Source organism: Ptychodera flava, chromosome 4, assembly GCF_041260155.1.
Source record: "Ptychodera flava strain L36383 chromosome 4, AS_Pfla_20210202, whole genome shotgun sequence".
Taxonomy (NCBI): domain Eukaryota; kingdom Metazoa; phylum Hemichordata; class Enteropneusta; family Ptychoderidae; genus Ptychodera; species Ptychodera flava.
The window spans coordinates 30,457,898-30,471,097 of record NC_091931.1 but is presented as its reverse complement, the minus strand read 5'-3'; the positions used below and the strand labels follow the sequence as shown (position 1 = coordinate 30,471,097).

The following is a 13,200-nucleotide window of genomic DNA, read 5'->3' as shown; positions in this document are numbered from 1 at the left end:
TCAGTAAAGTGGAGGTGCCCAACGTCCACTGTGAGGTGACCGGAACACAGTAAGTGAGGCTACCCACAATTCCCCTTGATTTGTTCACTCAGACATTTTTTGCTAAAGGCTTTTTCAATTTTATCAGTTTCTTAAAAATTTTTAACTTACAATTTAAGTTCAGGATTATTTGTTAAGACTATGTTCCAAAATTATTGATTATGTTTAAAATTCAGGAGTAAATTGAATGAGAAGTCGATGTTTGAGGTGCTAAAAATTGCACACTTGTCAAGATAAAGTTATCAGCAACTAAGATGGTCTCATCATACCACCTGTCAGACATGCAAATTTCCTTTGTTACGAACATTAAAAAAAATCAATACTCTTCTTTTGCCAACACAGATGCAACTTATTCCCTTAGTTTCCTTGAAAATATTGTGTATGGCTGTCAAAAATCTATGTTGACAAAATTACAAAATTGCTATCTCCTCCGCGGAAAAGGGGTTGATCTTCTCATTATTTACAGTGAGAAATCAGAAAATTATGATGATCAGAACTATGTTGCCAGAATTTTGAAATATGGACCGAGTTGTTCTGTGTACAGAAGAAATTTGCTTCAGTTCAGTGAGTGATCTCCGTGTGTACAGATCATGGAGGATTGTGGGTAGCCTCACTTACTGTGCGGAATGTTGCTCACGCTTATGATTTACCGACGTGTCCGTCGAATTCGGCCGAAAATCACACGAAACGAGCGTTTGTAAAGCAAATCAAGTACCAGGTATGAATTTTGATAATGATAGGGAACGGTCGACGGTTACATGATAGATGAACTTGCTACTTTTCACGGTAAAATCGAACGTCGAAGATGACATGGTGGCACAATCCCTATACGAAATAGCCATTCTGTTTCCAGACTTGGGGTATTTCTCGCTTCTGCACACTCGTCTATGGGGCGAATAGTCCCAGCGCTGAATAGCTCTCCAAACGACTGTGGGCAGAGTAAGGCACCTCACTCTGGTGGTGGATATCTCATTTTGTGATTGAGCTTTCGCTTGTTGGATGGCGAATTGAACAAAGCTACAACTTGAAAAAAACTAACCTATGATCATGTTTTCTTTCTCACACATGACGAGTATTTTATACATGAAGGCGCGCAGCATTATGGTCGTATCACAGGAGATCGAAGGGTAACCTTTACGGATGAATTATGATGTACGAGAGTAAGTATTTCACTCCATTTTTGGTCAATTTGACCTTCGACTTCATGATTTTCACCTCTTGCAAACTTATTTCCAGCGCATTTGATTTGTTTTCTAAAATTATTCTTACTAGCACATTAATTTAAAGTTAACTACATTGTAACTTTCTTCACCTCCTATATTTTATCTGTTGATGCAATTCCAATTTCAGCGACAAACATAAATGTTTTCTAAAGTGAGAATGCATGATTTATTTTTTATTTTATTGTTTAATTTTTTTATATAAAAAGCAACGTGAGAAATAGCGCCCTCACAGGGTAGGTATTCAACAACGAAAGGATGATGGGATAGCCGTATATGCCGAAAAAATCCAAAATGGCGTCATAGGAAACATCGCGGAGATTGTTTGCTTCGACTTCATTGCCGATGTCGGTCATTCTTTAGCCCGGCGACAGCTTCATACCTCAGTGGCAAACGGTGAGTGCTGCTACAAATTAATTTGAATATTTAGCACATGAAATATCAAGGCCGTAGAGTTCTAGCAGGTGTTGTCCCCAGTTGGGCGTAGCGTCTCGTTGCGAAGTGCTAGGCGGTTATGCGCGATATCGAGTCACTCCTTGTTTTAAATATACGGGGGATACCGGTGCAGGTGTGATCGTGTTAATCATGACAGGCAACATTGATTGTACTTACGTTCTGGTCTCATTATTTTTATTCTCTTTGCCGTTCCTTAAACCACTCGGGCCCCTGAAAGCATGCCCCAAAAATTACTCGACAAATCCGGGTCCGTTAAATTTCACCAGTCCGTATGCCACCAAACACACTGGCCGGCTTCCAATTTGACACAGCTCCAGGGGGAAAGTCAGCCGATCGTTTACTTTTCGATGAAAGGTAGTTTTCAGTTACTTTATGGCACATCCACACACAAGTTTAATGCCATTGCCAGTCGTCGATACAGAACATGTTTTTGTGAAATCGTGGAGCTAGAAACGGAGTAGCTGGGAGCGAATGGCCTTTGTACATTCGAACAGAAGTGTCCCTCCATGCTCCACATACGGAACTACATGGCTTGAAATAAATGCATTTAGTATTTACGTCATTCTGTCTCTACCTGTATGTTATGGCGTTAAAAGTCTACTCAACACGTTCAGGCAATCACATCAGCTGAAATGCCATGAATTATTATAGTGTAGCTTTTCTTCACAAAGGTTCAACTTTAGTTTAGGTTTAATATTTTTGAAAAGTTTTTGAAGAATAAAATACATACAGTGGCAATCACCCTGACCACTGCGGTAAAAACCTCATTGTCCTGACCCTACCCAGACTCTGAGGATTGTGTTGTTGACAGGTCATCGGAGGCTACAGCAGACAAGGCTATTCCAATAATTCAAGGTCACCGACTGACTCACATATGGGTCTCATTAATAAACAAACGAAGCCTGTGGTTTTGAGTCGCTATATTTATTTTTCAATGCTATAATACTAAAAGAATATGGATTTCACCAGTTTCCCCTACCAAAGGATAATCTGTACAACAGTATGTACATCAATATAGCCTTCTGAAAAGAAGAAGCAGAAGAAGGAAGGATGTTCGAAGTGAAACAGCAGTTGTGAGCTCACTGTGATCAATGAAACATGTACAGTACCATGCAGGAAGTAGTACAAACTACTACAAACCACAAATTTTTCCTGTGATCTTCCGATCCCCTTCTGTAAACTCACTCTATTGATGAATGATAAGGTAATCAAATTGTGTGGGAATCAACTACAAATACAATAACCCTGGTATGTGTCAAATAACATTAAAGTCAGAGCCTCAATTTCCAATGGCTTTCGCTTTTGGTATTTCTCAAAACCTGGAACACTGGTAATGTGCAGATACATTAAGTTTCTCAAACTCAGCAGATAATATCTGCATCAGTGAGTAGAGAAATAGTGTTGAGTAACTCGCATCGTAAGTTTATCTTGCTTGGTAGACTTGAACAAACACTTTGGTAAGAAGAGGCCACACAGAACTTTTTAGATCACATTTACAGTGCATTTCAATTAAAAATATACCGGTATTAGAGAGATGAGTTATCTGACATTAGTTCATTGCAGTAGTAAAGTAGCATGAAATATAGACAATATGTATGTCGTTGTAAGGTCCCTACGTCTAAAATATTGTGATGAGGACCATAAAATTTCCAATTACTTGAAAAGAAGATTAGGCGAAGCTTGAATATAAATTTTGATGATGTAGTAAATATTCACCTCGTTACTGTATCCAAATACTAATCTAAGATCTTGTCTGTGGTATCAGACTATGTCGCAGCTGGCCGAGTGCATTTGTAATAGCTTTTGTAGTGAAGAATCAATGATGGCTTGAACTAAACATTTATGTTGGTTTCAAACACAGTGATAGCATGTGTTCTAAAGAAGGAGAGTGTTGGATGTACAGTACAGTGTGGTCCATAGAAATTTTTAGGAAATACTTTTCTTACCAAGAATGCAATGTCAAGGGAAGCTTTAAACCCAGTTGTGCTAACTCAAGGGCAATCTGTGGCTTGTCCTTGACCACAAATGTATAGTGTCCTACTGAATCTGACAGCCAAGCAAAGGTTGTGGATGTTAGATATATCCTTCAACTGTATGCTCCAAGAAGAACAAGTTTACTTGCATGATAGATACAGCTGTAAATTTATTCCTGTATTAATTCTTATGAAATCATTTACATGTATTCAGTGAAGAATGTGCAGAAGCTAAGACGTCAAATGAACAAGCATTCAAACCCATGGGATTTTTTACTCATAATGTGTTTTGTTTCCTCGTTCTAACTAAGCTTCTGATGTAAAGCTACATGAAATAAGTACATTTAATTCTACATCTGTACATTTACTGTTCAAGACAATCTTATCAAAGTCATCTCCGTGTAGGCTTTAAATAGGATGTACAGTACAACCTCAGGGATAAATATCCTCCTGTGTACGATGGAGCGCAATACGTGTAAAAATAATGGGAACCTTGAATGAAATGCTACGTGTAGATTGAATTGATATTGATGAGTCTGATGTCATTAACTTAATGGAGTTGTCATTGATAATTAATACCACCGGACACAAAGATGTACAAGGACAATGTTTTATGTTTTAAATTAATGAAACTCTCTAGGACAGCCAATGATTGGTGATTTCCTAATGAATTCATAATTTTCCAGTGACTTGAGGGTCCTGGTTGAGTACATTATCATGCATGGAAAATATGTAACACTTTCCAAGTCAGTATTGCTGACTATGAGCACACATAGTAATTGATTTTTAATGGCTCAGAGGAAACAGAAATCACAAAGAAAGGATAAATTTGATGAATGTGAAATGCATGTACATGTAGATAAAGATGTAAAATATCATCTATATAAAATATAAGATATATAAAATATGTTTGACAGTTGCCAAACTAAAAATATCTACATGCATGCATTGATTAATTGGCAGTTTCAAACTACATGTACATGTACCAGTACAAACATCTGTGAACAACTAATATAACTGGCATCACATCAGACGTACATGGAAAGGAATTTAGCACAGAGACTGTAGGATCCGATTTATCTTGTTTCCATGCATGGCCAAAAATTCATGCATTGTTCTAAAAATGTGTGGGTTTTCGTACCTTTTTCCCCTTTCTAGTATATTCATGGGTATCCCCCCGTCAATATTTGTCTTTTCGGTCTGATTATGAATCATACAGGTGGGTGGGACAAGGATACTGTGAGGTATGTCAACCTTTATATAACCAGGGTCAGATACCATAAAGCGGAGATAATATATGCCATAAGGTCATTGGCCACATCAAAATTCTTCAATCTTTCAACATTTTCTGTAAAACAGATGGGTGTAGAGAAGTACAGAAATGGAAGTTAGGCCAAAAAAAAATTGTCCTTGACATTCAGCAAAAGTGATGCGGCGACGTGGTTTTCTTTTTTTCTTTGTATTTTATTCCGAACAATGCTGTTTTGGCACTGTTGATGTAACAGTTATCAAAGGCTGCATAATACTCCGTTTTCATTTTAGCATTTTTGGACATGCGAACAGAGATATCAAGGATAGCTGTACTGATGAGTATGTAAACTCTTAAAAAAAAAGACCTGATGTGAAGGTTCTGAAATGACGCGAGCGGTGACCAGAAACAACCTTTTTTGGGGGCCTTAAGGAAGTCTAGTTAAGGAGGAATATTTTTGTCAATTATTGAATGGTTTCACCCCCATAATACTACATGTAAATACAGGTCCATTCATTCTATAAAAAAAATTATGGGATGTACCAGTAGTAACAGTAAAACCGTGAAGTCATTTGTGTGTTAGTATTTAGATCAACAGAGAGCCATTTAACACTAACAGTTGTTATCGGCTCAGTACGTCCTGGCACGGACTGTTATTTATCAACTAAAAATTGATAACGTTTTAATTTCTCCCATAGTATAGCATAAGCACGGGTATTATAGTTGATACAAAGGAACTAATATACCTAATATGTTGATGGAAAACTTTATATAGAACTTATGCATTTTGTGTTGGAAAGTGGTTACTTTACGCCAACTATTGAAAAATTATGAAAATTAGTGTTATGATATTACATGTATTGTAGCCTGCGCCACTTGTGAATGGCTACAATGTGACATTGTGGGTGTATGTGTTTGCAAATGTCATCGTAAAATAAATATTACATCAAAATGTATACATATGAAGTTTACTTTTGTAACAGCAAGGGATGATGAAGATTGTGATTTATTAAATTGAACAATTGAAAGAAACCAGACTGTCAAAGGCAATCATTGTCAAGCATATGTACAATTACATGTAATTGCTCTCAAAGTGACAATTGCATTTTTGATAATTAATGAATGTCATCAAACAACCAACATTAAGAACAGTACTTGTTAAGTATGTACTGAATCAAACAATCAGTGTATACAATTTTTGTGCGATTAATATTTTCCTACACGGCTGATCATATACACATGTATGCTCAAATACCGCGGTATTACATGTATGTATTATTTCAACTAAGACCTGTACAAAACCAAGGTAATATAGGGGCAATTCTGAAGCTGAAAATATGGAGATGTCATTGATTCAACTTAAACTGTAACCATTTGAGATAAAAGCAGCAAGTAGCAGGTGGTTTCTAAATGTATGTGGCACAGTCTCTCTATGATCCACCAGACTGTGTATGTTGGTACCAGATGTGGTCTCTTATCGACATGACTGCTGTGTGAATACCAGTCTGGTATACATGCTTGACTGACAATTATTTGGAAAGAACCAAGTCTGGGGAAAATGTTTGCTATAGGCTATCATTTATCGTCATTCCTCCCAACTCCAACACCTTTGATTTAATTCACCAAGTGGTGGTACAAGAGTCCTAAAAAGCTAAGAACTATTGATCGTTTTCTGTACATTTTTTACTTCATTATTCCATTATTTCTGCAGACTACTTAAAAGTGTAGCAAATAAAATTTGTATTGATAAGAAAAACAGACCACAAAGAGTGTCACCAAATGAGTTACAAACTGTACCGTGGTCACAGACGGCAGACTATGCCTGTGGCCTTTATGCAGATCTTTGCCCACCCCTGGACATTACACTGACCTTGAAATTCTACCCAAACCGCCATGGAGTGTATGCATAAAATCTCTCATCAAAATTTCTATGAGCCACCAGACTGTGGATTCAAATTCGAATGATTGTATGACCCTAAAATGAAGCAACACTGTTGCTTTTTAAAAAAAAGGTGATGCCATGAATATTTTGCATCAAATAATAACTGTCTTGGTGCTTGATAATGTATTGTTATTCTAATTGTTATTCTAATTGTTATGTGAGATGCGATTGTTTACTCACAGGGACCACGTGTGTTATTTAAAATTACATATTGAAATTGAATCTGGCATATGGATACATGTACATTGAAACTATGGTCATGTTTTGTTTTTTTGCACAGATGTCAGTGACCTACAATTTACAAAAGCAAAATTTCTGTCTTGTTCATCATTAAGCCCTGCTTCATTTGTAAACTCTTTGGAAATTTGTCCCATTGAACAGGGCTCGACATAAGCGCTAGCCCACTAGCCCGAGGCTAGTAAATTTTCAAGAGGACTAGTAAAAATGTCTTCGGAGGTAGTCCTGCGGACTAGTGCAATTTTCAAGTTCCGTAGTTGTCCAGGAAAGTTTATCGCTACAAAACTAATGGGACGCCGGGCCACTCATTCGATAAGAATGAACCATGGAGGTAGTAGAGAAGGAGTCACAACTGAGATAATTACGTTTATTACTATTGTGCACCATTGGTTTAATCCCTTTATGTCCATTGTTTAACACCCCTTTCCCGCCATCTGCGTTGCCGACGCTACCTTCGCAACCGAACCGAGTGAAATTAACCTGAGTTTGCTAATGCGACTCAGTTTCTCCACAGTGTCATAACACATGCGCAAAGACTGTATTTGCGTAGCTTGGGTCAAGTGCGTTATTAGAGTGTAAGACCGACACGTTCCGTCCACGAAAAGTGAAGTTACACGGAATTTAAGTTTTTCATTCTCAAAATCTTGGTAATTTTAACGCCGTTTTTTATATACTTTACATTCGATCGCAGGAACCTTTCCTTGTTAGAATGAAAGTTCTGATCACGAACTTTTCAATCATGTACTGAGTATGGTGCAGCGGACTGCAGCACTGCCGTGAGCGTGGGTTAAACTTGTAGCGTTTCCCGGGTGTTTTATGACGCGACGCCATAGGCAACGCTTCGACGCTTTGTTTCAATGCATCGTACGTGTTGTTTTTATATCGCGACCATTCATTAAAGTCATGGACGCAGCAGTTAAAAGCTATGCTTTCTTGTTTAACCTTATCATTAATGCCAGTACAACATGATAAAACACGGCAAGAACCAAGAACTGGATTTGGAAAAAGTTCGCGTGTTACAATGCTGCATTGCTGCTCTACGATGTATGGCATTTTTTTGTAATCGCAAGCTATCATCATACACAGTCTCCGCGCCTTTGCGGATACAAAAGCTGCCTTTCTCAATTATCTGTTCCTCGACCTCTTTAACATTGTGTACGTCAAAATCAGTGGAACGACTTGAACTTCCCGATGCGACGCTTGGACACGTGACGCCATGTTTGAAGATCTGTCAACTGCCGAGGGACGGCCGAAACACCCGAACGACCCCGAACGAACTTAATCTTGTTTCCTAAATCCGAGATAACGTGTTCGCATTCCCGTTTGTGCTAATGAAGTAGTTAGTAAGGCAAACAGCGGCAAAACACATGGTCCCTTTGATCTCCGCCTAGTTGTGACTCCTTCTCTACTACCTCCATGAATGAACCAAGCCTCGATCATTTTATATAAAAATAAACTAACTTTTACCCAAACAAATTGGACAGTGAAACAGTGAAGCAAACTTTATTGATCACCAACTTAAAATGAAACAGTTTACCTGCTACGGAGAATCAAATTGTACTGTACAAGCCATAGTAACATGGTCCCGGGAAACATGGCTCAATGCTGAGCATCAAACGGAATTGTCTGCACGTCGTGTATTTTGCTTTGCTTGAAGCTCATCACTTCGCCTAAAAACATGAGCAACCCCACAATTTTGTTCAAACACTGTATCCTTGCCTTTCAAAGAAGATTTTTTCTCAAGATTTCTTCAGGGGCATTCCCAAACAACACCTCCTTCGTAGCCAGCTTGACCCTGCTTTAGAATGCCTCCACATGCTGACCTCCATATATAGTCAAGACCCCCTAGCTTGATTGAAGCTGATCTTAAAAAGAGCCATCTAGCTTGCCAAAACAGTGCTATGGCAAGTTGCTACTGCTTGTACAGGTGAGGGAATTCCTCACCGATAATAACTTGGTGCTAGCACCTTATTGTTTTGCCATTTTAGTGGAAAAGTGTAAATTATTGGGGCAATAATAGTGAAGTGAACCTTAAAACAGTAGTGAAAAAAACAACGTATGAAATGGGTGTATCAGACTGTTGTATCCAATCACTTCTGGGAGTCATTGGTTATTTTTGTGCTAATCACATTTTGTTACCAGTAACTGGCAAAAACTCATAAAGACACAAGCACATGAAATGGTAAAATGCAACATTTTTACTATTAAAAACAAAATTTTTCACAAACCATTATTAAAAAATGAGAGGTCCTCCACACAAGCTGGTCAATTTTAAAATGTGATATATGTCAAAAATATGAAGGCACTCCACAGGAACATTTGTGAATAGCTGTATGAATTTCAGTTCTGGAGAAACAATCTGTCCCCATTATGAACAAACATGTTCTTTGCAAATTAATGGCGCACTACCTGAGCTATGAAGAATTTCCAACAAATTCATTCCTACGTCTGATTTTATTCTTGATGGTAATAGGCTACTTTCATGACCTCTCCTCCTACACAGGACATTTCATTCAGGTTATTTTTGTGGTTTATATATGATTCAAAGTTAAACATTTTGCAGTAAGCAAATGTGCTAGTCTTGCATGAAAGTTAGTTATTGGGTTTAAAAACCTTTGCGACAAAAAATATGAGAATGGTCATATACACCTCTTTACAACATGAGAGCAACATTTGGCTTTGCTTGAGCAGGACTAGTAGATTTCATTTAGGACTACTAAAAATGAACTGCTACTAGTCCTTCGGGCTAGTGGATGATTTGACCTTGCGTCAAGCCCCATTGAATTCTGAAGATTTGTTTCTGATCTTAAAAAACCCCCACCAGTATTGTTTACCAATGGATAAATTTTTACCTTGAGTATCATGCAGATCATACATGTACTCTATCATGATATTATTAATAATGCCATTGTGTCAGGTACAGCTGTCACTCACAGAGGTCATAAGACTAACGTGATGGAGGAACTCTCAATGACTGTTATACGAAATGGTGCACTTTGAAACTAATAAGTCACAGATAAACATGTAACTGACACTAATGTAGTATTTTGAAATTCCCTGTCACATTTTCTGCATCAATTTTCAACACATTGCTCCGTTCTGTGTCATTACAGTATGTGTTTGTGTATACCTTTCTGTTTGTTTCAGTGCTGCTAAACTGAACTTTGACACTTTTGTGCTGGACTGTGTCGCTTCCTCATCTGCCAAATCAGTAAAAAGCAGCATTAAGCTAAAACCATACATATGGCAATTAATTCTCATTGAAGTTTGCCCCTGATGCAGTTCTGGTGACAATTTTATATTATGACAATTAGACAGACACAGATAGAGATTGTGCTTACAGTTCCAGAAAATGACGAACTAGTGATTTATCCTTGATGCACATGATTGTCATTTTTTATATGGAACAAAAACCAGCATCTAAATATCCTCCTGTTTAGAACCCTGTCAAAGTCTCTTGAAGTTTAACATTTCTCATAGTCTTTCGAAGTTTAATATTCTATCTTCTTATTAATTTCAGAGGTCTGAGTCAAAATGAGTTGGTTCATCGAAAACAACCACCCAGATGGGAAATTTGTAACTTTTCCACAGCGAGAAGATCGAATAATACAACGTCCCAATGTGTCAAACCTGGATCCTCTAACTTGCTTTGAAGTGTTCAAAATGCACTGGAGACAAGTGCAGAGCATCATATACAGACAGAACACTACTAACAGTCTGTTCTATAGGACACACCTCACAGCCGACGAAGTTCAAACGGTTGTGAACTATGTGGAGCAGATGATGGCACTGTTGGTGGCAGAGAAACCTTCGAACAATGACATGGGACCTATTCTGAGGCTTGTGGTCACGGAAAAAGTCATGGAGAAGTTGTTCCTGTGGAGCAGTCGCAGCGGGCAATACGTGGATGAACTCAAGTTTGAGCAGCTAAAGATTTATGAAATGTTGATAGGCCAATCAAGACAGAGCATACTGACTCATCATGCCATTCTGAATCCGCTGCTGCGGTTGTTGCTGGCAGCGTCGGACTTTGGCACCCAGCAAGTGGAATCACACATGATTCTCTTGTTGAATCAGTTGTGTGTTAGCCTGACTCAAGATCCATCACTCTTAGAATTCCTATTCCATGCCAGTCCAGACCAAGGTCCGGCCAAGTTCCTCATATTTTCACTCTTGATACCATATTTACATCGGGACGGGCCGATTGGCCAGCAGGCACGGGACGCTTTGTTGCTGTGCATGTCTGTTTCTTCAGGAAATGAGTTGGTTGGGAGATACATCGCTGACAGTACCAATTTCTGTCCAGTAAGTACATACGTGATGTAAGAGTAACCCTTCCATCACCATGGTTTTGCCCAAACAATTGTTATCAGCAGTGTATATGTGTGAACTGTTTACAGGTATATGGGTGAACAGATTGATGAAACGTGGGAAAGTTCATTACCAAATGAATATACAGTGTTTCAATTTGCTATTTTCTGCCCTTTTCACCCAACTATTTTATGATCAGTCTGATCTTTACTATTAAGAACTCAGTGATTCATAAAGATTTACCAATAAAAAGGGGGAACAAGTGGAACATTTGTAAGGAAGAAGAAACTGACTACAAACATCTCTAATTTACTCTTGTAAAAGTCATATTCTTGTTCACAGTTGTATGAGGGTAACACTAGCAAGCATTTCTCTCTGTCTTATAAAGAAACACTGGGGATATTTAGGGATGTGGCTGTGCTATTGAGAAACAAATGAAAATCAAATCTTGCTTGAATCAGTGTTGAACCTAACTTTATGATATGAGTTTTTTTTGTCCAGAGTGTCTTATATAAAAGAATTCAAAATTCCATGCATCAAAATGGCTAGCATCACCTCACTGTGATAGAAATTTGGCATCATTCCAGATAATTTTGGTGTCTGTGATTCCAAAATTCCTGAAATGTCAGATAATAGAAGCCCAACACTTTATCATGACAACTTGATCTAACTGAAAAGAGACCATCTTTGTGTAAATTGAGGGTAATTTGTCCATACAGTGCGGCTCACTGAGCCAACTGGTTGTTCACTTCAATGTTATTTCTTCAACTGTACATGTGAAGTGAACATTGTCAATGAAATTGATACTACAGTAGGTACAGGAGACATTTCTTCCAATTTAGTGTACAGCTGTTAGACTCTGACCAATTAAATAACCAAATCACAGCATGTAGAAATGTTCCGTATGTTCTGCACATGTTTCTATCGCAGTATGGTTGCTTGTAACGTAGATTAAAAGCATACATACATGAAGCTGTCATACCATTGACCAGACATAACAAATATAATTTTTCAGACTTGACTGTAAATCTGTTTGTCACGATCAAAGTGTCATGACATTGATAGCATTTAAATGAGATGCATTTGTTTTAAAATAGTTTGTAAATCAACAACTATTATTGATAGATAATCGCAATCAGCTCAAGACTATGTGTAGCTCTACTTCATACAAAGTTCACAAATGCCATACATGGAACAATAGGTATTTTATCAACGAATTCAAGTACCTAAAGACAGTACATTGTGTAACGTAGTCAATGTACGTTGTTGATGATATTGGCATTATGCCAAATGTCTATCATTTTTTGTGGGGGTTAGTACATATAACTGTAGTAAGCTAGTTGGCCGTCTATTGTCAAGTTCAAAATCTCGATGTTGTATACATGGATGTACCCTGTCTGATGGTTCAGTATGCTAAGCACAGACACGCAGCACACCAGACTGTAAAATGAAATGAAACCTAAACAAAATGCTGGTTGTGTTTGTGGTTGCAGTGTTGATTTAAATGTTCATGCATAATAGGCACTCATTCTCACTACGGGTACAAGCCCATAAGAAGTGCATTAACAATTTCTTTGTTCGGAAACTGAAAGGACGACAATTTAAAGTGTACACGTAGATATTGCATTCTCAGCAAAAGACATCTCTTCATGTACTGTAACACATTCAGATCAACATATCCATTAAAGCTCACTACAGAGAGGGTTGGAACACATGCAATGGATCGCAATTTGCATATGGATGAAATGCCCATAGATTATAGTATAACATACC

The 13,200-nt window shown here is 37.9% G+C and overlaps 1 protein-coding gene across 3 annotated transcripts in view; it reads left to right on the top strand.

The window, feature by feature from the left end:
* The first annotated feature begins 1,521 nt into the window (after positions 1–1,521).
* LOC139131449 (FHF complex subunit HOOK-interacting protein 1A-like) overlaps positions 1,522–13,200 on the top strand; it is a 42,487-nt gene continuing 30,808 nt past the window's right edge. For all 3 annotated transcript variants that reach the window (XM_070697495.1, XM_070697496.1, XM_070697494.1), the window contains exons 1-2: positions 1,522–1,655; positions 10,637–11,421. In XM_070697495.1, the coding sequence (XP_070553596.1) occupies positions 10,651–11,421 (771 nt within the window). In that variant the 5' untranslated portion in view covers positions 1,522–1,655; positions 10,637–10,650. The remainder of the gene's footprint in view (positions 1,656–10,636; positions 11,422–13,200) is intronic.